Below are 23,494 nucleotides of genomic sequence, written 5' to 3' on the forward strand. Positions count from 1 at the left end.
AAGTAATTACACTGGCTTTGCAACTTAAGCTGCAGGCAGACATAACCTTCCTTTACTTGTATTGGGAGAAAGTCCATGAAATCTGAATGTTGGCAAATAATGCATTCTGGTTAATTGTAACTACAGGGTACTTCAATACTGCACAGTTCTTTTTATTTAAAAAAGGGGGAAACTGAAATTTAGATTTTCAACAAAGCAACCACACCATCAGTTACCCCCAAATTTACCTCAACAGTCACTCTTTCACATTAAATCCCCCATCACCCCAGTTTACCAAGGCACTTTATGCCTTCTACATCCATTTCACACATACTCCAACCAACTCCCCACCCTTTCATAGAGATCCTTCTCCCTCAAAAGCATAAAAAAGGCAGCAAATTTACTGTGACCACAATTAAAAATATTTTGATAGTTCCAGTAATCAAGCATGATCCCAGGATGAAATTATACTGTGCAGGATTTCTTCCTTTCTTTCTTAGATTTTCTTTTAACTATTTGACATTTACTCTTCTGTGGTTAAGGGAGCGATTATAGTTAGAAGGATTAATAATCCATAATGTACAATTAATATATACCATACAGTTCTTCCGTTGCCACAACAAGCTGATGTTTTAATTTTATAAGCCTTGAGTGAAAAGCAAATTTAGAACGTCCAATATATCGACAATGACTTTTTATAAAGGAGGAAAGAGGGGTGAAGAGGCAGAGGGGTTAGGGAGCTGGAGTCAGATAAGTGGAGAATTCAGGAAGGGAGAGGGGATTGTAGTGCTGGAGAAGGTTACAGAAATGGGCAGGGGTGAGAAGGGTTCAAACACAGGGACAAGAATTTTAAATTAAATCAATGGAATGAAAATCGAACAGGTTCTACAATGGCTGTGTGATCTGCTCTGCCAAAGTATTTCCCAGGCAGAATTATGGCATTAGATACATGGTTACTGAAAATAAAATACATGTGGTTACTGCTCTTCCTTTACATACTAATTGATCTGTCCTGATATTGCTCATAGTAAGTTGGAGAATATGCTCTGTGTCTTGTCTGTCATTCCTCTGCCTCCCTCTTGCACTCTCTCATGTCCTATCTCGTGCTCTTGCCATCACTTGTACCGTCTTGCACCCTTTCTCTCTTGTGCTCTCTTTCGCGCCCCTCCCATTCTCATTTACCCACATAGGGCTCAATTTTTTCCAAGTCCGTTTTCTGGCGTTTTGCCAGAGTTACGATCATTTTTCCAGGCCAGAAATGCGCTGGAAATATTTTGCCAAAGTTTCCCCGATCTGTAATTTGAATTTGGCACTGTGCAGCATGTCCAGTCGTCTCGGGAGGTGGAGCCTGCTGTCTGTGCCGAAAAAACGATGCCGCACCTTCTGCGCATGTGCGACAAAAAAAGTGACGTTTTTGACGTTGCAATGGACGCGGATGCGCAGTACAGTTCCAAGTTGGCAATCGACCATTTTTAAAGAGCCAGTTGTGTGTGTGAGAGAAGGAGTGCTGTGTGAGAGCATTGGAAAAATCGCAGCTGGAGCAATGCAAAATGCAACGCGGTGCAAGGACCAAAGATTTCTTGCAGGATGAAGTGGAGGCACTAGTTACTGTGATTGAGAACAGATGGCAGGAGCTGGACACCAGCAGAGGTCACATAAAAGTTCCACCCAAAGAAATGAAGAAACGCTGGAACCAAGTTGCAGAAGATTGCTGCGCAATGGTGACCACCACGAGATCTGGAGGCCAGTGTAAAATGAAGTGGCAGGACCTTGGTCAAGTAGTTAGTGTAAGTAATATTTTCATTTATTCAATGGAATTGTAATTGTAAATGTGACCAGCTGTATATGTCCCACCCAGCAGAAAGACACCCTCTCTAAAAAGTTATATTATCATTTTGTAGAGGAAGGTGGCACATAATAAAAGGGAAAGAACTCGAACAGGAGGAGGCCTGGCAAATCTGCACCCACTGACACCCTTGGAAGAGAGAGTCGCTGCTTTGATGGGTCCTGTCTGGAGAAAATCAATCAGTACTGCACAAGCTGGACCCACACACAAGGGAGAGGGTAAGTCCTGCAAATTCCACAGTCTGGCTTTGCTAAATGTTAAGTACCGCGTGGGCCAGCCATGCTTTGGTTCCTGGGGATGTCTCCATCAGCTGCACTTCGGTTGATGCAATGTGCTATCATTCATCGTGGTCCTTCAAATTAGCCTGCTGCCTGGCCTGTGCTGTGTGAGCCTGCTCATGCCAGCCACCCTGCCCCCTCCTCTGCTGCTAACCATTTGTCTGTGTTCTGTTATATTTTGCAGAATTTGGGGCCAACCCTGACGATGCAGAAGATGATTCAGACAAGGACAAGCCTGAAGAGGAGAACATCTTCCAATCCCACCTTCCAGATCAAGAGCATGCGGGGGAGGGGATGGAGATGGATGAAGCCCCCACTGTTTTACTGACTTTGGAGAAGGTGCAGGTGCCGCCCATTGAGGAGCCAGCCCCTTCTGTGACTAGTGGTTTGAGTGTTGGTGGGACATTCCATGGTTTCCCACCTTCTGAGGCTGCTAGTTCCAGTGGTGGGGTGCGAGCCACACCTGTGCAGAGGAAGGGAAGGGGAGCTCGACTGCGTCTCCTGAGGTGCAGGATGTAACAGATGTGGTTCAGATGATGGCAATGAGTGGGTAGAGGATTAACCTTACGCGATCAATCCTGGACACCATCAGTGGGGTGGGTGACGAGGTTGCGGGACTGTTGGGAGAAGTAACAGCAATCTCACGAGAAATGGGAACAATGTCGGTGACCATGAGGGAGGAAATGTCACAGGTAGGTGATGCGCTGTCAGTGAACATCAGGGAGGGAATGTCAGAGATGGTGCAAACACTATTACTGAACATGAGGGAGGGAATGTCACAGGTAGTTGACAGTTTTGCTCAACATGAGGGAGGGAATGTTGCAGGTCGTTGAGACACTTGTCAGGCCGCCTGAGGGACGGCATGTCGGAGTTAGCAATTGCAATAAGGGAACATGGCCAGACCCTGCGCCCATTGACAGAATCAACTCCCACTCCAATCCTCACACCGGCCTCTGAAGAGCCCCAAGCCGGGCCCTCCATATTGCCGCCTGGGCCCTCCTGCCGCCGCCCCCACCGACACTCAACAGGTGTGCACTACCCGAGATCTTAGAAAGAATAAGCTTAGTGTTGTGTATCTGTAAAGCATGCACTCCCATGTTCCGCCACCAGGGAGCTCATCCCCTGAAGTCCCAAGGGATCCCAGCATCTCTTGGGAGCACTGTATATAAGCCGGCCCCTAAGGCCTGTTCCTCACTCTGGAGCGTCTTATTAAAGACTGAGGTCACTGTTACTTTAACCCCCCTGTGTGCAGCCTTATCTGTGTTAGGAACACAATAACTGGCGACGAGAATACGAATCCAATGCAAAGATGCAGCAAACTGTGAGCATCCTGGAGAAGTTCGCGGAGGGTGAGGACTGGGAAGCCTATGTCGAACGGCTAGACCAGTACTTTGTAGCCAACGAGCTGGACGGAGAAGGAAGCACTGCAAAAAGGAGAGCGGTCCTCCTCACAGTCTGCGGGGCACCGACCGACAGACTCATGAAGGATCTTCTGGCTCCAGTGAAACCCACAGATAAGTCGTATGAGGAGCTGTGTACACTGGCTCGGGAGTATCTTAACCCAAGGGAGAGCGTGCTGATGGCGAGGTATCAATTCTACATGTGCCAGCAATCAGAAGTTCAGGAAGGCGAGCTACGTCGCCGAGCTAAGGCGACTTGCAGGACAATGTGAGTTTGATGGCTACCTGGAGCAAATGCTCAGAGACTTTTTTGTACTGGGCATTGGCCACGAGACCATCCTACGAAAACTTTTTTGACTGCAGAGACACCGACCCTCAGTAAGGCCATTGCGATAGCACAGGCGTTTATGTCCACCAGTGATAACACCAAGAAAATCTCTCAGCACACAACTGCTAGCAATGTTCATAAATTAACTGGAACTGTGTCTGTGAGCAGAAATATACAGGGCAGAAACCACGAGCGTGCAACTGCCAGCAGGCCTCAGGTGACCCAGATGTCCCAGAGTCCGCAACAAAGGATGAATGCAAGACAATTCACACCTTGTTGGCGTTGTGGAGGCTTCCATTCAGCCTATTCATGCCGCTTCAAAGGGTATATTTACAAGAGCTGTGGAACAATGGGGCACCTGCAATGAGCTTGCAAACGAGCTGCAAGCTCTGCAAAACCTGCTAACCACCATGTGGCAGAGGAAGATCGGTCCATGGTGGATCAAAGCAATTTCGAGCCTCAGAGAGAGGAGACAGATGCTGAAGTACACGGGATGCACACATTTTCGATGAAATGTCCACCTATAATGATAAACGTCAAATTGAATGGCTTACCCATAACCATGGAACTGGACACTGGCGCTAGCCAGTCCATCATGAGTAAAAAGATGTTTGAGAGACTGTGGTGCAACAAGGCACTCGCACCAGCCCTGAGCCCCATCCACACGAAACTGAGAACGTACACCAAAGAGCTTATCACAGTCCTGGGCAGTGCCATGGCCAAGGTCACCTACGAGGGCATGGTGCACGAACTGCCACTCTGGATTGTCCCGGGCGATGGCCCCACACTGCTTGGAAGGAGCTGGCTGGGCAAAATCCGCTGGAACTGGGATGACATCCGAGCGCTATCACATGTCGATGAGGCCTCACGTACCCAGGTTCTCAACAAATTTCCTTCCCTTTTTGAGCCAGGCATTGGAAACTATTCCGGGGCGAGGTGCGGATCCACTTGGTCCCAGAGGCACAACCCATTCACCACAAGGCGTGAGCGGTACCTCACATGATGAGGGAGAGAGTGGAAATCGAGCTGGACAGGCTGCAACGCGAGTGCATCATCTCCCCAGTGGAATTCAGCGAGTGGGCCAGCCCGATTGTTCCAGTACTGAAAAGTGATGACACGGTCAGGATTTGCGGCGATTATAAAGTAACTATTAATCGTTTCTTGCTACAGGACCAATACCCGCTACCTAAGGCACGACCTATTTGCGACGCTGGCAGGAGGCAAGACGTTCACCAAGCTCTACCTGACTTCGGCCTACGTGACACAGGAGCTGGAGGGGTCTTCGAAGGGCCTCCCTTGCATCAGCATGCACAAGGGACTGTTCATCTACAACAAATGTCCGTTTGGAATTTGGTCGGCTGCAGCGATCTTCCAGAGAAACATGGAGAGCCTACTTAAGTCGGTACCACACATGGTGGTCTTTCAGGACGACATATTGGTCACGAGTCGGGACACCGCCGAGCACCAACAAAACCTGGAGGAGGTCCTCCAGCGACTGGATCGCGTAGGGCTGCGGCTGAAGAGGTCGAAATGCGTCTTCACTGCAACAGAAGTGGAGTTTTTGGGGAGAAAGATCGCGGGGGACGGCATTCGGCCCACAGACGCCAAGGCAGAGGCTATCAGGAACGTGCCCAGGCCACAGAACATCACAGAGCTGCGGTTGTTCCTAGGACTTCTCAACTATTTTGGTAACTTCCTACCGGGGTTAAGCACTCTTTTAGAGCCCCTACATGTGTTATTGCGCAAAGGTGAGAACTGGGTATGGGGAAAAAAACAAGTAATTGCTTTTGAGAAAGCCAGAAACATTTTATGCTCCAACTTGTATTGTATAACCCGTGTAAAAGACTTGTGCTAGCATGTGACGCGTCGTTGTACGGAGTCTGGTGTGTATTACAACAAGCTAACGTTGCGGGGAAGTTGCAACCTGTCGCCTCTGCTTCCAGGAGCTTGTCTAAGGCCGAGTGGGCCTACAGCATGATTGAGAAAGAGGCATTAGCGTGTGTGTTCGGGGTAAAGAAAATGCATCAGTACCTGTTTGGCCTCAGATTTGAGCTGGAAACCTATCACAAGCCCCTCATACCCCTGTTCGCTGAAAACAAGGGGATAAATACTAATGCCTCAGCCCGCATACAAAGGTGTCAGCGTATAACTATACCATCCGCCACAGGCCAGGCACCGAGAACTGTGCTGATGCTCTCAGTCGGCTACCATTGCCCACCACGGGGGTGGAACTGGCACAGCCTGCAAACTTGTTGATGGTGGCGCAGCCCGTAGACTTGTTGATGGTCATGGAAGCGGTTGAAAATGATAAATCACCTGTCACGGCCCGCCAGATTAGGACTTGGACTAGCCACGATCCTCTGCTGTCCCTAGTAAAAAAACTGTACTGCATGGGAGCTGGGCCGGCATCCCCGTTGAAATGCAAGAGCCTATCAAGCCGTTCCAGCGGTGAAAGGACGAGCTGTCCATTCAGGCAGACTGCCTGTTATGGGGTAACCGCGTAGTGCTACTAAAAAAGGGCAGGGAGACGTTCATCTCTCATCTCCACAGCACACACCCGGGTATAGTAATGATGAAAGCGATAGCCAGATCCCACGTGTGGCGGCCTGGTATCGACTCTGACTTAGAGTCCTGTGTACAGCAATGTAGCGTATGTGCTCAGTTGAGCAACACGCCCAGAGATGCACCACTAAGTTTGTGGTACTGGCCCTCCAGACCATGGTCGAGGATCCATGTCGACTATGTGGGCCCGTTTCTCGGTAAAATGTTCCTGGTGGTGGTGGATGCTTTTTCAAAATGGATTGAATGTGAAATAATGTCGGGAAGCACCGCCACTGAGTGCCTGAGTGCCATTGAAAGCCTGAGTGCCATGTTTGCCACCCATGGCCTGCCTGACATACTGGTCAGTGACAATGGGCCATGTTTCACCAGTGCCGAATTTAAAGAATTCATGACCCGCAATGGGATCAAACATGTCACCTCGGCCCCATTTAAACCAGCCTCCAATGGGCAGGCAGAGCGGGCAGTACAAACCATCAAACAGAGCCTTAAACGAGTCACAGAAGGCTCACTCCAAACCGCCTGTCCCGAGTACTGCTCAGCTACCGCACGAGACCCCACTCGCTCACAGGGGTGCCCCCGGCTGAGCTACTCATGAAAAGGACACTTAAAACCAGACTCTTGCTGGTTCACCCCAACCTGCATGATCAGGTAGAGAGCAGGCGGCAGCAACAAAATGTAAACGATGGTCGCGCCACTGTGTCACGGGAAATTGATCTGAATGACCCTGTGTATGTGCTAAACCATGGACATGGTCCCAAGTGGATCGCGGAAACGGTGATAGCTAAAGAAGGGAGTTGGGTGTTTGTAGTCAAACTAGACAATGGACAAATTTGCAGAAAGCACCTGGACCAAATGAGGCTGCGGTTCACAGACTGTCCTGAACAATCCATAGCAGACACCACCTTTAATCAAGCCCACAACACACACCCAAAGGATCAACGACACCACGCCGGACCAGGAAATCGAACCCATCACGCCCAACAGCCCAGCAAGACCCGGCTCACCTAGCAGCCCTGCAGGGCGAACAACACGCCAGCCCAGCGAGGGCACAGCTAACACACCAGAACAGACATTTGTACCGAGGTGGTCCACAGGGAAAGAAATGTAAACATGTGTTGCATGTTGAGAAATGGTGCACACATCCCCAGTTGTAGCTTGAAACGATCCGGAGGCATAGAATGAAAGTGAAGCTGTAACCTTCACTTCAACTGACAAAGCAGTCCTCCTGATGTTTCTAGGTTGCAGCCTGCTTTCACCAACTCACAGATCACAATTGCAACTTCTTTGTGGAAAAGCAGCCTTCTGATACAGTCTGCATCACTCAGGTGCAGGTACAAACGCCTGTCTCGATATACCCGTGGTGGGTAAGGCCTCCCCTCCTGCCCAGCACGGGCTCTGATGTTCCTCAATCGATGATGTCGAATCAATTGTCTCCTACGTAGCATCATCATGCAGAAGGCTCGCACAAGGTATTGCCCCCATAGTTAAATTTTACCTTTGCAAGAAGCTCAAAATGGCAGGAAGGCAGGCAGAGGAGATAGGTTCTTTGTTCTCTTTTCCCAAGTTCGGTATGGATGGACCACACCCAGGTCTTGTGACTTCTTCTCAACCGCCCCCCCCCCGCCCCCCAAACTCAATGCAGTCTTCAGAAGCCTTCCGATCGGCACCTACCTGTCTTTACCCCCGTCCTCGTCCCCATCCCCCCCCCGGCTTGTTTTCCAGCCATGTGGCCGATTCTGCCGGCCAAAGCTATGACTGACCCTCCAGGCCCTGCTTGAAGATGTTCGGTGGTGGCATGTAAGTAAGAAAAAAAATGAAAACTTCTGAAATCCAAAAAACTTCCATTTACAACGTTGACAGTTTAAAAAAAAAGTTGAATGTTTTTGATTTTTAGAATCTTGACTCCCTCCAAAATCTTCGATTTAAAAACAATAGCGTCTTTCAGCACAGATTGGTCAATGTGCGCTGTTTTCTGCTGACTCACCAGAAGGTTTTTCGGAAGTGGCCAGATACGCTGACCTAGGAGGAAAAATGTTTGGCCAAACTGCGAAAAAATTATGAAAACCGTTGCAGACATGAGGGAACGTTAAAAAAAGAAGCTATTATGTCAAAAAAAAGCTCACCTAGAAAAATCGTAACTAACTCAGTTACACGAGTGCAGATCACAAGGGGAAACTTTGGAAAAAATAAATACGCCAGAAAAAATGACGCACCAAAAAAATGCCGCAAATGACCTTGGAAAATTGAGCCCATAGACTTGAGCTTGTTTTCTCTCTCTCTCTCTCTCGTTAGGGTTGCCACCGGCTTGCTTTATTTTTAGCTGTAGATAATAGTTAGGAGAAGGATCTCTACTACATTTTTCCTTGGTGGATGTGGAGCACTGATCAATAGAGGGCTCTTCAGCCAAGGCAGCAGGCTGCCAGGTAGTCTTTGAAGTAGTAGTGGTGGTTGCCAGGTGAGAGGATGGCTTCAGGCTGAATTTTCCAGTGGTGTTTGTGAGATGCTGGTTAAGGGAGGGATCAGTGCTGCAGTTGACAGGGACTGGGGAGTAATTGTGCCAGGAAAGCGAGCAATGTGAAGAAACACAGCCATTGCACCATCTACCTTGGAAATGCAAATTTCAGGATCTAGGAGCACTGAAAGGCAAGTATAACGTTAATTGTATGGGAGCTCCAAGTTGAATCCCTCCAATCAAATTTCTGCCTTGCCACAGTGTTGAAATGGCTCTTATCAAAGTAAAAAATGATATCCTATGTGACCGACAGTGGTAAACTATTCCTTCTTGACCTGTCTGCAGCCTTTAACACAGTTGACCACACCATCCTCCTCCAATGCCTCTCCTCTGTCATCCAGCTGGGTGGTACTGCACTTGCCTGGTTCCATTCTTATCTATCCAGTTGTAGCCAGAGGATATATCCATAACCCCTCCTATTTCTCACCTACCTGAGCCCCTTGGCGAGATCATCCGAAAACACAATGTTGTGTTCCACATGCATGCTGGTGACACCCATCTCTACCTCGCCACCACCTCTCTCGGCCCCTCCACTGTCTCTAAATTGTCAGACTGCTTGTCTGAATTCCGTACTGAGCCATTGTCTGTGGTCCCTGCCACGAACTGCATTCCCTAGCCACCAACTCCATCCCTCTCCCTGGCAACTGCCTGAGGCTGAACCAGACTGTTTGCAACCTTGGTGTCGCATCTGACCCCGAGATAATCTTCCGACCATATATTTGCGCCATCACTAAGACTGTCTATTTCCACCTCTAACATCGCCCGACTCCGCCCTTGCCTCAGCTCATCTGCTGTTGCAGCGATCATCCATTCCTAGACATGACTATCCCAATGCACTCCTGGTTGGCCTCCCAGCTTCCACCCTCCATAAACTTGAGCTCATCCAAAACTCTGCTGCTCGTATCCTAACTCACAGGAAGCCCGGTTCACCCTTCACCCCTGTGCTCACTGATCTACATTGGCTCCCAATTGAGCAACGCCTTGATTTTAAAATTCTCATCCTTATTTTTAGATCCCTCCGTGGCCTCACCCCTCCCTATCTCTGAAACCTCCTCCAGGCTTATAACCCTCCAAGATATTTGCCTTCCTCCAATTCTGCCTTCTTGAGCATCCCTGATTTTAATCACTTTAATCATTGGTGGCCATGCCTTCTGCTGCCGAGTCCTAAATTCTGGAACTCCCTCCTTAAACTTCTCCACCTATCTACATCGCTTTCCTCCTTTAAGACACTCCTTAAAACCTACGTCTTTTTTGCCCTAAACAGAAACAGAATCAACATTTCGGGTTGATAACCCTTCATCATCAGGGTTCTGACAAAGGGACATCGACCCGAAACGTTAACTCTGCTTCTCTCCACAGCTGCTGCCTGACCTGCTGAGATTTCCAGCATTCTCTGTTTTTATTTCAGATTCCAGCATCCGCAATATTTAGCTTTTGTGTTAATGAATCCAGTTTGTTTTGTTAGTTGTGGCGTAGCATCGTGCTTTTCGCACACGTATTCAATAATGGTCAGAAAGATGAGCTAACGGTTAGGTAGTATAACTTACTAAATTGAAGTTAATTGCAGCTATGGAAAATGTTTTCAGTGTTGAAAGTCCAGAAAACTTTTTTAAAAAGTGCTTCATGAAAAGCCAAGGTATACTTCTTGCTTGATTTGTAGAAACTAGATTGATTGTTACTTTAAGATGAGCTTTTAGACTGGGGTTCGAAAGAGGATCCCAGGGGTTCATGAGGTTCTGGGTGGCCATACCAAGCACTGCAACTGCATTTTTCTGTAATTTGGTTTTTACTTGTTGATTTGGCATGTTATTGTATGCTTAAAGAAAATGCATGTATTGCAATTTTTTTGTGCTCTGCACACAAGTTTGTCATTATTTATTTGTTAGGATTTCCCTGATGGGAAGTTTGAAAACTACTGTTTTGAGGGGGTTGGAGGTCCTCCATACAATAAGGGAAATTGCATATATTGTCTTGCTCTTAGTCAGCCAAAATGCTGTTCTGTCCTAGGATACAACTATGCGAAATAACCAGGTGATTGAGTCAGTTCAAAGAGACAACGGATGGGTGGAATTTCATGCAGTGTGCAAAAATATGTAGATGGTACAGTTCCAGTACAGTAACTTTCAGTTGTTATAGCAACAAGTCACTGCAAAACATCTTACTAAATTAGTAATGAGGTTGGGTGTAACGTAAGCACAGCACCACCACACTTGCCTTTACCACAACTTACAAGTGGTGCTGATCTTTTTTTCCTCTCTCCTTTCAGCCTAAAATGCCCAACGTGTGATTGAGGGGGATAAATGGCGTCTAAAGTGACAGATGCTATAGTATGGTATCAAAAAAAGGTAAGTCTTTCTTTCATTTTTTCGCTTGATGTTTGACCGCCGTGTGTGGCATTATTTGTACGCACTGCTGAGAGGAGCTGATACAAAGGTTAGGCTGTGTTCCACATTTCTACTGTATTTGTCGCACAATATCTCTGATTTTCAGGAACTGAAAAGCAATTAAGAGTTTTAGGACCAAGCCATTCAGCCCCTCGAGTCTGTTCCACCGTTCAGTTATATATGGCTAATTTGCACTACAACTCCTTTTACCCGCTTTATATTCATTAAGGAAGTATGAGAGAAAAATTGGCACTTTAGATGCTCAGGTCCAAATATTTGTGTAACATTTTGACATTCAGATTGATTTTTTTCAGCTGCTTGTTTGTGTATTTCATTAGTTTTGACTCTTGATTATAACCAGCAGCACTTTTGATTGACGAAGTAAGCAGCTTGCAGCATTTTGTCTGATTTAAAAAAAAAAAAATCAAACTATAACTGGAATGTTAAGTACTCTGTGCAGCTGTTCATAGTCTTGAGATAGCAGCACGAGTATGGTTTGAACCAAGATTATAATCGGAGATTGTCCCTTTTCAATGGCAATTCCTCAAACTAGGTACTAAATCTACATGCAAGTACTATGGATTGTAAGCACATGTCCAAAATGAATCCTATTTACAGGCACGCTTCACAGAGTTCTAAGTGCAGTCCACTTCTTCAGCATATGGCACCGTAATGCTCTTGTGAAGCGCTTTGGGATGTTTTACCATGTTAAAGGTGCTATATAAATGCAAGTTGTAGTTGTACCGGGAAGAGTGAATGTCGGACAGTGGGATCTACTTTGAGTATGTTTACTCTGTGTAATGTTGGTTTCAATTAAATTGATCAAGTTTGAGCCCTGAATGAAGATGTTCTGAGTCTTGACTGAGTCATTTTTGTCATCCCAGCATATCCTTGTTGCACCCAAATGTTAGTCAGCCAGCTTCAAGTATAAATCGTCAAACTCTGCATTACTGTAACTAAGCAATTAAAAACTTTTGGAGGCAACTGGTTTTCAGAGATTATTTTAGAAGCACATTTAGAATTAAATAAAATTATAGCCCAAATCAGGCAGCTTTGTATTGTTTACAGTAATTACTTCGGAAGGGTTTTCTTGCTGGAGTTTGAGAAAAATATCTTGCATCAACCTGTAGAGTTAACACATCTGTCCCCAAACACTTCACATCCAGTGAATGAGTTCCCGAATCACAGGCAGCCCTGTACCATCTTATCCAAGTGGTTATTTTTCATGTGTGGACCTACACTGTGAATGTCAGCAGATTATCCAGCTGCTCAGGATATTACAGCGAAGCACAAGCCAGTCATTGCTCAATGTTCACACATGTATACTTCCCAGTACAGTCACTGGGTAACAATTAGACGGGAGCAGTGCCAGATTTGTCTTGGCTCAAGCTCAGGGAGGCAGAGTCCAATTATAGTACCCTCAACTGCTGCTTCAGCTAACTTGGCAGAGGTCAGGGAATTGAACCTGCGAGCTTCTGTTTTTTTATGACTTAGTCGCATGGATTAATTGATGGTTCAATGTAAAATAACCCATTTCTGACTTGTGCCTGATAACCAATGCCTGCAATTCCAGGAAGAGCAGTGGAAGGAAGGTAGTGCAGGGGTCCCCTGCGGTCATCCCCCTGCAAAACCAGATACACCGCTTTGGGTACTGTTGAGGGGGATGACTCATCAGGGGCGAGCAGCAGCAGCCAAATTCATAGCACCGTGAGTGGCTCTGCTGCACAGGAGGGGAGGAAAAAAAGTGGGAGAGCTATAGTGGTAGGGGATTCTATTGTAAGGGAAATAGATAGACGTTTCTGCGGTCGCAATCGAGACTCCAGGGTGGTATGCTGCCTCCCTGGTGCAAGGGTGCAGGACATTTTGAAAGGGGAGGGTGAACAGCCAGTTGTCGTGGTGCATATAGGTACCAACGATATAGGTAAAAAACGGGATGAGATCCGACAAGCTGAATTTAGGAAGGTAGGAGTTAAATTAAAAAGTAGCCCCTCAAAGGTAGTAATCTCAGGATTGCTACCAGTGCCACATGTTTGTCAGAGTAGGAATCGCAGGATAGCTCAGATGAATACATGGCTTGAGGAGTGGTGCACAAGGGAGGGATTCAAATTCCTGGGACATTGGAACCGGTTCTGGGGAAGGTGGGACCAGTACAAACCGGATGTTCTGCACCTGGGCAGGACTGGAACCAATGTCCCAGGGGGAGTGTTTGCTTGTGCTGTTGGGGAGGGGTTAAACTAATATGGCAGGGGGATGGGAACCTATGCAGGGAGACAGAGGGAAGTAAAATAGGGGCAGAAGTAAAAGATAGAAAGAAGAAAAGTAAAAGTGGAGGTCAGGGAAACCCAAGACAAAAATCAAAAAGGGCCACATTGCAGCAATATTCCAAAAGGGCAAAGTATGTTAAAAAGACAAGCCTGAAGGCTCTCTGCCTCAATGTGAGGAGTATTTGTAATAAAGTGGACGAATTAACTGCACAGGCAGCAATTAATGAATATAATATAATTGGCATCACGGAGACATGGCTTCAGGGTGACCAAGGCTGGTAACTCAACATCCAGGGGTATACAACATTCAGGAAGGATAGACAGAAAGGAAAAGGAGGTGGGGTAGCGTTGCTGGTTAAAGAGGAAATTAACACAATAGTAAGGAGGGACATTAGCCTGGATGATGTGGAATCTGTATGGGTGGAGCTGCGGAATACCAAAGGGCAGAAAACGCTAGTGGGAGTTGTGTACAGACCACCAAACAGTCGTAGTGAGATTGGGGACAGCATCAAACAAGAAATTAGGGATGCGTGCAATAAAGGTACAGCAGTTATCATGGGCGACTTTAATCTACATATAGATTGGACTAACCAAACTGGTAGCAGTACGAAGGATTTCCTGGAGTGTATTAGGGATGGTTTTCTGGACCATTATGTCGAGGAACCAACTAGAGGCTGGCCATCCAAGACTGGGTGATGTGTAATGCGAAAGGACTAATTAGCAATCTTGTTGTGCGGGGCCCCTTGGGGAAGAGTGACCATAATATGGTAGAATTCTTTATTAAGGTGGAGAGTGACACAGTTAATTCAGAGACTATGGGCCTGAGCTTAAGGAAAGGTAACTTTGATGGTATGAGACGTGAATTGGCTAGAATAGACTGGCAAATGATACTTAAAGAGTTGACGGTGGATAGGCAATGGCAGACATTTAAAGATCACATGCATCAACAATTGTACATCCCTGTCTAGAATAAAAATAAACCGGGGAAGGTGGCTCAACCGTGGCTAACGAGGGAAATTAAGGATAGTGTTAAATCCAAAGAAGAGGCATATAAATTGGCTAGAAAAAGCAGCAAACCTGAGGACTGAGCAAAATTTAGACTTCAGCAGAGGAGGTCAAAGGGTTTAATTAGGAGGGAGAAAATAGAGTATGAGAGGAAGCTTGCCGGGAACATAAAAACTGACTGCAAAAGCTTCTATACATATGTGAAGAGAAAAAGATTAGTGAAGACAAACGTAGGTGCTTTGCAGTCAGATTCAGGTGAATTTATAATGGGGAACAAAGAAATGGCAGACCAGTTGAACAAATACTTTGGTTCTGTCTTCACGAAGGAAGACACAAATAACCTTCTTGGAAGTACGAGAGGACCGAGGGGATAGTGAGAAGGAGGAACTGCAGGATATCCTTATTAGGCGGGAAATTGTGTTAGGGAAATTGATGGGATTAAAGACCGATAAATCCCCGGGGCCTTATAGTCTGCATCCCAGAGTACATAAGGAAGTGGCCCTAGAAATAGTGGATGCATTGGGGGTCCAACAGTCTATTGACTCTGGATCAGTTCCTATCGACTGGAATGTAGTTAATGTAACACCACTTTTTAAAAAAGGAGGGAGAGAGAATACAGGTAATTATAGACCGGTTAGCCTGACATCAGTAGTGGGGAAAATGTTGGAATCAATTATTAAAGATGAAATAACAGCGTATTTGGAAAGCAGTGCCCAGATTGGTCCAAGTCAACATGGATTTATGAAAGGGAAATCATGCTTGACAAATCTTTTGGAATTTTTTGAGGATGTAACTAGTAGAGTGGACAAGAGAGAATCAGTGGATGTGGTGTATTTGGACTTTCGAAAGTCTTTTGATAAGGTCCCACACAAGAGATTGGTATGCAAAATTAAAGCACATGGTATTGAGGGTAATGTACTGACGTGGATAGAGAACTGGTTGGCAGACAGGAAGCAAAGAGTCGGGATAAACGGGTCCTTTTCAGAATGGCAGGCAGTGACTAGTGGGGTGCCACAGGGCTCAGTGCTGGGACCCCAACTCTTTACAATATACATTAATGATTTAGTTGAAGGAATTGAGTGTAATATCTCTAAGTTTACAGATGACACTAAGCTGGGTGGCAGTGTGAGCTGTGAGGAGGATGCTAAGAGGCTGAGGGTGACTTGGACAGGTTAGGTGAGTGGGCAAATACATGGCAGATGCAGTATAATGTGGATAAATGTGAGGTTATCCACTTTGGGGGCAAAAACACAAAGGCAGAATATTATCTGGATGGCGGCAGATTAGGAAAAGAGAGGTGCAACGAGACCAGGGTGTCATGGTATATCAGTCATTGAAGTTTGGTATGCAGGTACAGCAGGCGCTGAAGAAGGCAAATGGTATGTTTGCCTTCATAGCTAGGGGATTTGAGTATAGGAGCAGGAAGGTCTTACTGCAGTTGTACAGGGCCTTAGTGAGGTCTCACCTGGAATATTGTGTTCAGTTTTGGTTTCCTAATCTGAGGAAGGATGTTCTTGCTATTGAGGGAGTGCAGCGAAGGTTCCCCAGACTGATTCCCGGGATGGCTGGATTGACATATGAGGAGAGACTGGATCGACTGGGTCTTTATTCACTGGAGTTTAGAAGGATGAGAGGGGATCTCATAGAAACATATAAAATTCTGACGGGACTGGACAGGTTAGATGCAGGAAGAATGTTCCCGATGTTGGGGAAGTCCAGAACCAGGGGTCACCGTCTAAGGATAAGGGGTAGGCCATTTAGGACTCAGATGAGGAGAAACGTCTTCACTCAGAGTTGTTAACCTGTGGAATTCCCTACCCTAGAGAGTTGCTGATGCCAGTTCGTTGGATATATTCAAGAGGGAGTTAGATGTGGCCCTTACGGCTAAAAGGACCAAGGGGTATGGAGAGAAAGCAGGAAAGGGGTACTGAGGTGAATGATCAGCCATGATCTTATTGAATGGTGGTGCAGGCTCGAAGGGCTGAATGGCCTACTCCTGCACCTATTTTCTATCTTTCTATGATTTGATACCGTGTGGTACCTGTGAAAGAACCTACCGTATTTATTACTTGCTATAGACCTAATCATGCAATTGACTTAACTGTTTCATACCTTTCATTAATATTTATTGTTTGACTAATACTTGAAGTTCTAAAGTGTAATGTTAATAAATAGAGGAAGCATGCTATGGATGTATGATGCACCTTGTATGATTCCAATTCTATTGCTCTCATGATAAAAAATAACGCGTTCATTAGAATATTTAACACGCACAATTAGTGCGCAGCATACATCTGCCAGAGTTGCATCAATTGTTCAACATTAGTCATATTCCATTCATCTCTATGAATGAGGAATATGTGACACATTCTATCCATGAGGTAAATAATTGGCTTGCAGTAACATGTCAGCCAGTGTATGTTAACTCTTTCTGTAGGCTTTGAGAAAACACACAATTTCCGGTCGATACCAGGCACTCATCTTGTAGAAGATTATTGGCATAGACAAGTACCCTACTAGCCTGTCACCCAGGACATTGATAAATCTGCCCGTATCCCTTTCCTGTCTCTATACTGGGATAGAGAATTTTTAAAAGCTCGAATATAGGATTACATAACCTGTGATTATCGCTCAGTGGTTATTGCAATGGTGTGATGGGATTTATTTAGAAAGGGCACATAGATAGTGTGAAGAGGCAATCCTGTGAGCAATGTGTAATATTTTCAACCGTCAAGTCAGCTCTTTGCAAGAGCAGTTGAAACCCACCATGTGGGTAGCGACTTGGATTAAAGGGCAATCTATGGAATTGGTATCTATTTTATTGGCAAATCTTAAGGTGGTAACAATAGACTATATCTGCAAAGATGTTACCTGGAAAAAACAAACTCTTTAAGCACTGTTGCTTAGAATTGTTGTCTGAGGATAGTCAATGTTTTAGTATGCCTGTTTCCGTTAGGTAACTTTTCATCCTAAGAGGAACACTCTTTCACTTCTCCTCCACCTTGGTAGTATTGTCAACCTCCTGTTATATATTGGGTGATGCTGGAAAGAAAGATGAATTGCCTTGCCTTCTAAGTTTAATTTAATTCTTCAAATGGATCATTCCATCAATCAAGTGAACTACTCTGTCCTGGATGGTATTACCCTTCCTGAGTGTTGCCCCAAAAGCAATCCAGGCGAGTGGTGAGTATTCCATCACACTCCGAACGTGCTTTGTAGATGGTGGAAGATCTTTGCGAGGTCAGGAAATGAATCGTCACAAAACATCCAGCCTCTGCCCTGCTCGTATGGCCACAATGTTGAAAAAGCTGGTCCAGTTCTGCTTCTGGTCAATGATGATTTATCAGGATGTAGTTGGGGGACTCTATGATGGCAGTGACATTGATGGACAAAGGAAGTTGTCTGGGATCCCTCTTACTTGAGATGGTCACTGCCTGTCACTTGTCAGCCCCAGCATGAATATTGTTGAACTCCTGCTGTTGAATGGAACTGAACGCTGTTGAATAGTCAACAAGCAGTCTCATTCCTGACCTATGACTGAGGGGAACTCATGGATGAAGCAGCTGAAGATGGTTGGGCCACGGACACTTCTCTGAAGAACTCCTGCAATGATGTCATGGGACTGTCATGGCTTCTGACCAGCACCAACATCTTCCTTAGTGTCAGGTATGTGTCCAGCCACTGGAGGGGAACCTCAATTGTACTAGGACTCCTTGATGCCAACTCGGTCAAAAATGCTGGCCTGATTTTGAGGACATCTACTCTTGTCTCTTCTCTGCCAAACACTTATTCATGTCTTGATCAAGGCTCTGATGAGGTTTGGAGCTGGGCAGTTCTAGTGGAACATGAACTGAGTATTGGTGAGAAGATTAATGGTAAGTAGGTGTTGCTTGATTGCACTAGTCATGATTCCTTCTGTCACTTTACTGGTGATTGGGAGGAGGCTGACAGTTCTGTAATTGGCCAATTTAGATTTATCCTATTTTATTGTGGATAGGACATACCTGGGCAATCGTCCAGGTTGCTGGGTAGCTGCTGATGTCATTGATTTACTGGAGCAACATGAATAGGGAGCACGGTTCTTTACTACAGCTGGGATGTTGTCAGGACCCAGAACCTTTGCTGTGTCCAGTGCACTAAGCTGGTTCTTAATGTTGCATGGAGTGAACTGAACTGGCTTGATGCTCGCATCTATGATGGTGCAAACCTCAGGAGGAGACCAAGTAGGATGATTAATATTTCCTAATTACGATTCTGTCCCTGACACGGAATCTGTACTCTCAACACTTGGACTTTCTTGCACATGTATTACATAGTGATCAATGCTTTCTCATTGAACTTGAAATTTAGTATTCCACTCAGGTCTTTCATACATAATATTCTTCTGAGATATAAAATATTCCTCACATGTCCATTAATACCTTCAGATTCCAATTCTCTCTTCCTTCAGTACATGTAAACCTATTATACATATCTATTGCAAACAATAAATTACTGGCCTGATCTTTCTGTTTTGTTTCTACATCTTTTGCAGTTCTATTACAAATTAAAGTATTTTTCCATTTTCTGTACTCTTCCATGATCTTTTCTTCTAATCTCAAATGATATAGCAGCTTCGATCTTTCCATTTCTATTCCAGTTCCAACACCATGAAAAGGTTTCTGGCCTATTTGAACAGCTCCTCTCGGGAGACTGTCTACAGCACGTCTTGAGCTTTTTCAAATGCTGGTTTTCTCCTGCCTGTCACTTGTCAGCCCCAGCATGAATATTGTTGAACTCCTGCTGTTGAATGGAACTGAACGCTGTTGAATAGTCAACAAGCAGTCTCACTCCTAACTTATGACTGAGGGGAACTCATGGATGAAGCAGTAAAATAGGATAAATCAGGAATAAAAATGATTGGAGGCTCTAATCAACTTCAACATGATTCCACAGAGCTCCAGGAGCAGATTACAATGGACTGCTGTCGCACCTTATGGTGGTTCAAGCATTCTTTAACAACTCGAGAACATAAATTGCTGTTTCATCAAACCTGATGCATTTGTTGTTCAAACCAGTTACTGTCCTGTTTCAACAGAAGTTGTTTGCTGCTGACTTAGTTTCTTAAATAATTTATTCCCTCACTATGTTTGTTTGCACTGTGCCACATAGCATTACGTACACACCGTAAACCTATTATTAACCAAAGAGGGTGGCTGAGTTCAAATGCAAGATGAAATTTATATTGAAGTTGGGCCAGTTGAATCAGAATCCAACATTTGGCTTATGTGTCAATTAATTTTCCTTCGTGCTTTGATAATTGACTGCTATTGTAAATAACTCTTGGCTGAACAATTATAGCTGTCATCTGTAAAAGTAGCTGCAGCATCATAGTAAATTCCAGTGTGGCTGATTGGATAGGATTTAGTGGGATCAAACAGTGTTAAAATCTGACATGTGCACAAGCCCTTCATCTGAATTTGTTGCTTCAAATATGCCAATCCCTTCCCAAAATAAATTGTGATCTTCGAGAAGTCCCTTCCTTGGCTTGGCAGTTTGAGAAAGGCAGTTTTTGATAACTTTAGCTGTGTATTTCTACTCCAGAGGATTGTTATGTGACACAAATCTACTTTACAGGCCCTACATTCTGCTTTTCAGGTTTGTCTATATCAAAGCCCCTCAAAATTACGCATAGTAACCCACCTCTAGAGAATTCAGTGATGCCCATCAATCATTCCTGGAGTTGTCTTCATGCAGGAATAAAAATAGAAATTGCTGGGAATACACAGCAGGCCAGACTGCATCAGGGTTGCTAACATTGGTTGGAGGTATTCCTGGAGATTTGATCACATGGCGTCTGGTTACGTGATGTCTGTAAATGTTACTGCATTTACACTGGGTCCCCTGTAGGTGAGCATCTTTGCTCGTGGTTTTGCGCCAACAGTTGTTACACGAGTAGCTGCGAGAACCAGGAGGCAACTGGCGAGCAGGCAAAGAAGGGAAACCAAGGGCGGGGAAGAGGGGACACCAAAGGTGGGCAGAGATTCGCAGCGAGAGAACCAGAGCTGGGAAGAACTTTGATTGCATTAGTACCTTAACTGAAATTCCTCTTGTAACCAACAGCAATACAATAACTCACTGATGGTCTATATAGCTGGTAGTGATGAGTGTAATGCCCCAATATCCTACCTGTAACTGGTAGTAATCCTATAACCAATTTTCCCTGTAGTTCTTTTTTGATGCGCGGGTTCTTTAACTGGCTGCACGGCCCATTCAAATCTTCGCACGGTTAATCCCATTGAAAAGCTGGTGAGCGGCCTATGCGGGACTTCCAGACCGCTGCGCGACTGCTCAGCTTAACAGGAACGTTGCCTATAACCCATTGACTATGACCCGTTGCCTATAGTCCGTGGCACCGTGGGTGGCTCTGCTGCACAGGAGGGCAGGAAAAAGAGTGGGAGAGCTATTGTGGTAGGGGATTCTATTGTAAGGGGAATAGTTAGACGTTTCTGCGGCCGCAATCGAGACTCCAGGATGGTATGTTGCCTCCCTGGTGCAAGGGTCAAGGATGTCTCGGAGCGGTTGCAGGACATTTTGAAAGGGGAGGATGAACAGCCAGTTGTCGTGGTGCAAATAGGTACCAACGATATAGATAAAAAATGGGATGAGGTTCTACAAGATGAATTTAGGGAGCTAGGAGTTAAATTAAAAAGTAGGACCTCAGAGGTCGTAATCTCAGGATTGCTACCAGTGCCACGTGCTAATCAGACTAGGAATCGCTGGATAGCTCAGATGAATACGTGGCTTGAGGAGTGGTGCAAGAGGGAGGGATTCAAATTCCTGGACATTGGAACCGGTTCTAGGGGATGTGGGACCGGAACCAATGTTCTAGGGGGAGTGTTTGCTAGTGCTGTTGGGGAGGAGTTAAACTAATATGGCAGGGGGACGGGAACCTATGCAGGGAGACAGAGGGAAGTAGAATGGGGGCAGAAGCAAAAGATAGAAAGATGAAAAGTAAAAGTGGAGGGCAGAGAAACCAAAGGCAAAAATCAAAAAGGGCCACATTACAGCAATATTCCAAAAGGGCAAAGTGTGTTATAAAGACAAGCCTGAAGGCTCTGTGCCTCAATGCGAGGAGTACACGCAATAAGGTGGACGAATTAACTGCACAGGCAGCAATTAATGAATATGATATAATTGGCATCACGAAGACATGGCTCCAGGGTGACCAAGACTGGGAACTCAACATCCAGGGGTATTCAACATTCAGGAAGCATAGACAGTAAGAAAAAGGAGGTGGGGTAGCGTTGCTGATTAAAGAGGAAATTAATGCAATAGTAAGGAAGGACATTAGCTTGGATGATCTGTATGGGTGGAGCTGCGGAATACCAAAGGACAGAAAACGCTAGTGGGAGTTGTGTACAGACCACCAAACGTGTGCATTAAAGGTACAGCAGTTATCATGGCCGACTTTAATCTACATATAGATTGGTAGCAATACGGTGGAGGAGGATTTCCTGGAGTGTAATAGGGATGGTTTTCTAGAACAAATATGTCGAGGAACCAACTAGAGGGCTGGCCGTCCTAGACTGAGTGATGTGTAATGAGAAAGGACTAATTAGCAATCTTGTTGTGCGAGGCCCCTTGGGGAAGAGTGACCATAATGGTAGAATTTTTTTTAAGATGGAGAGTGACACAGTTAATTCAGAGACTAGGGTCCTGAACTTAAGGACACGTAACTTCGATGGTATGAGGCGTGAATTGGCTAGAATAGACTGGCAAATGATACTTAAAGGGTTGACGGTGGATAGGCAATAGCAAACATTTAAAGATCACGTGGATGAACTTCAGCAATTGTATATCCCTGTCTAGAGTAAAATTAAAACGGGGAAGGTGGCTCAACCGTGGCTAACAAGGGAAATTAATGATAGTGTTAAATCCAAGGAAGAGGCATATAAATTGGCCAGAAAAAGCAGCAAACCTGAGGACTGGGAGAACTTTAGAATTCAGCAGAGGGGGACAAAGGATTTAATTGGGAGGGGGAAAATAGAGTATGAGAGGAAACTTGCCGGGAACATAAAAACTGACTGGAAAAGCTTCTATAAATATGTGAAGAGAAAAAGATTAGTGAAGACAAACGTAGGTCCCTTGCAGTCAGATTCAGGTGAATTTATAATGGGGGAACAAAGAAATGGCAGACCAGTTGAACAAATACTTTGGTTCTGTCTTCACGAAGGAAGACACAAATAACCTTCTTGGAAGTACTAGGGGACCGAGGGTCGAGTGAGAAGGAGGAACTGAAGGATATCCTTATTAGGCGGGAAATTGTGTTAGGGAAATTGATGGGATTAAAGGCCGATAAATCCCCGGGGCCTTATGGTCTGCATCCCAGAGTACTTAAGGAAGTGGCCCTAGAAATAGTGGATGCATTTGTGATCATTTTCCAATAGTCTATTGACTTTGGATCAGTTCCTATGGACTGGAGGGTAGCAAATGTAACACCACTTTTTAAAAAAGGAGGGAGAGAGAAAACAAGTAATTATAGACCGGTTAGCCTGACATCAGTAGTGGGGAAAATGTTGGAATCAATTATTAAAGATGAAATAGCAGCGCATTTGGAAAGCAGTGACACGATCGGTCCAAGTCAACATGGATTTATGAAAGGGAAATCATACTTGACAAATCTTCTGGAATTTTTTGAGGATGTAACTAGTAGAGTGGACAAGGGAGAACCAGTGGATGTGGTGTATTTGGACTTTCAAAAGGCCTTTGACGAGGTCCCACACAAGAGATTGGTGTGCAAAATTAAAGCACATTGTATTGGGGGTAATGTATTGACGTGGATAGAGAACTGATTGGCTGACAGGAAGCAGAAAGTCGGGATAAACGGGTCCTTTTCAGAATGGTAGGCAGTGACTAGTGGGGTGCCGCATGGCTCAGTGCTGGGACCCCAGCTC

At 45.3% G+C, this 23,494-nt stretch overlaps 1 protein-coding gene across 5 annotated transcripts in view; it reads left to right on the forward strand.

Annotated features, from left to right (window-relative positions):
* The window catches only part of LOC139278507 (protein PHTF2-like), a 141,743-nt gene that overhangs the window by 58,717 nt on the left and 59,532 nt on the right, over positions 1 to 23,494 (forward strand). For 4 of the 5 annotated variants that reach the window (XM_070897351.1, XM_070897350.1, XM_070897356.1 and 1 more), the window contains exon 2: positions 11,172 to 11,250. The exons of the other annotated variant lie outside the window; for it this stretch is intronic. In XM_070897351.1, coding sequence (XP_070753452.1) covers positions 11,206 to 11,250 — 45 coding nt within the window. In that variant the 5' untranslated portion in view covers positions 11,172 to 11,205. The remainder of the gene's footprint in view (positions 1 to 11,171; positions 11,251 to 23,494) is intronic. 5 annotated transcript variants of the gene reach the window in all.

The sequence above is a fragment of the Pristiophorus japonicus genome, chromosome 13 (assembly GCF_044704955.1).
Source record: "Pristiophorus japonicus isolate sPriJap1 chromosome 13, sPriJap1.hap1, whole genome shotgun sequence".
In the NCBI taxonomy this organism is placed as follows: Eukaryota; Metazoa; Chordata; class Chondrichthyes; family Pristiophoridae; genus Pristiophorus; species Pristiophorus japonicus.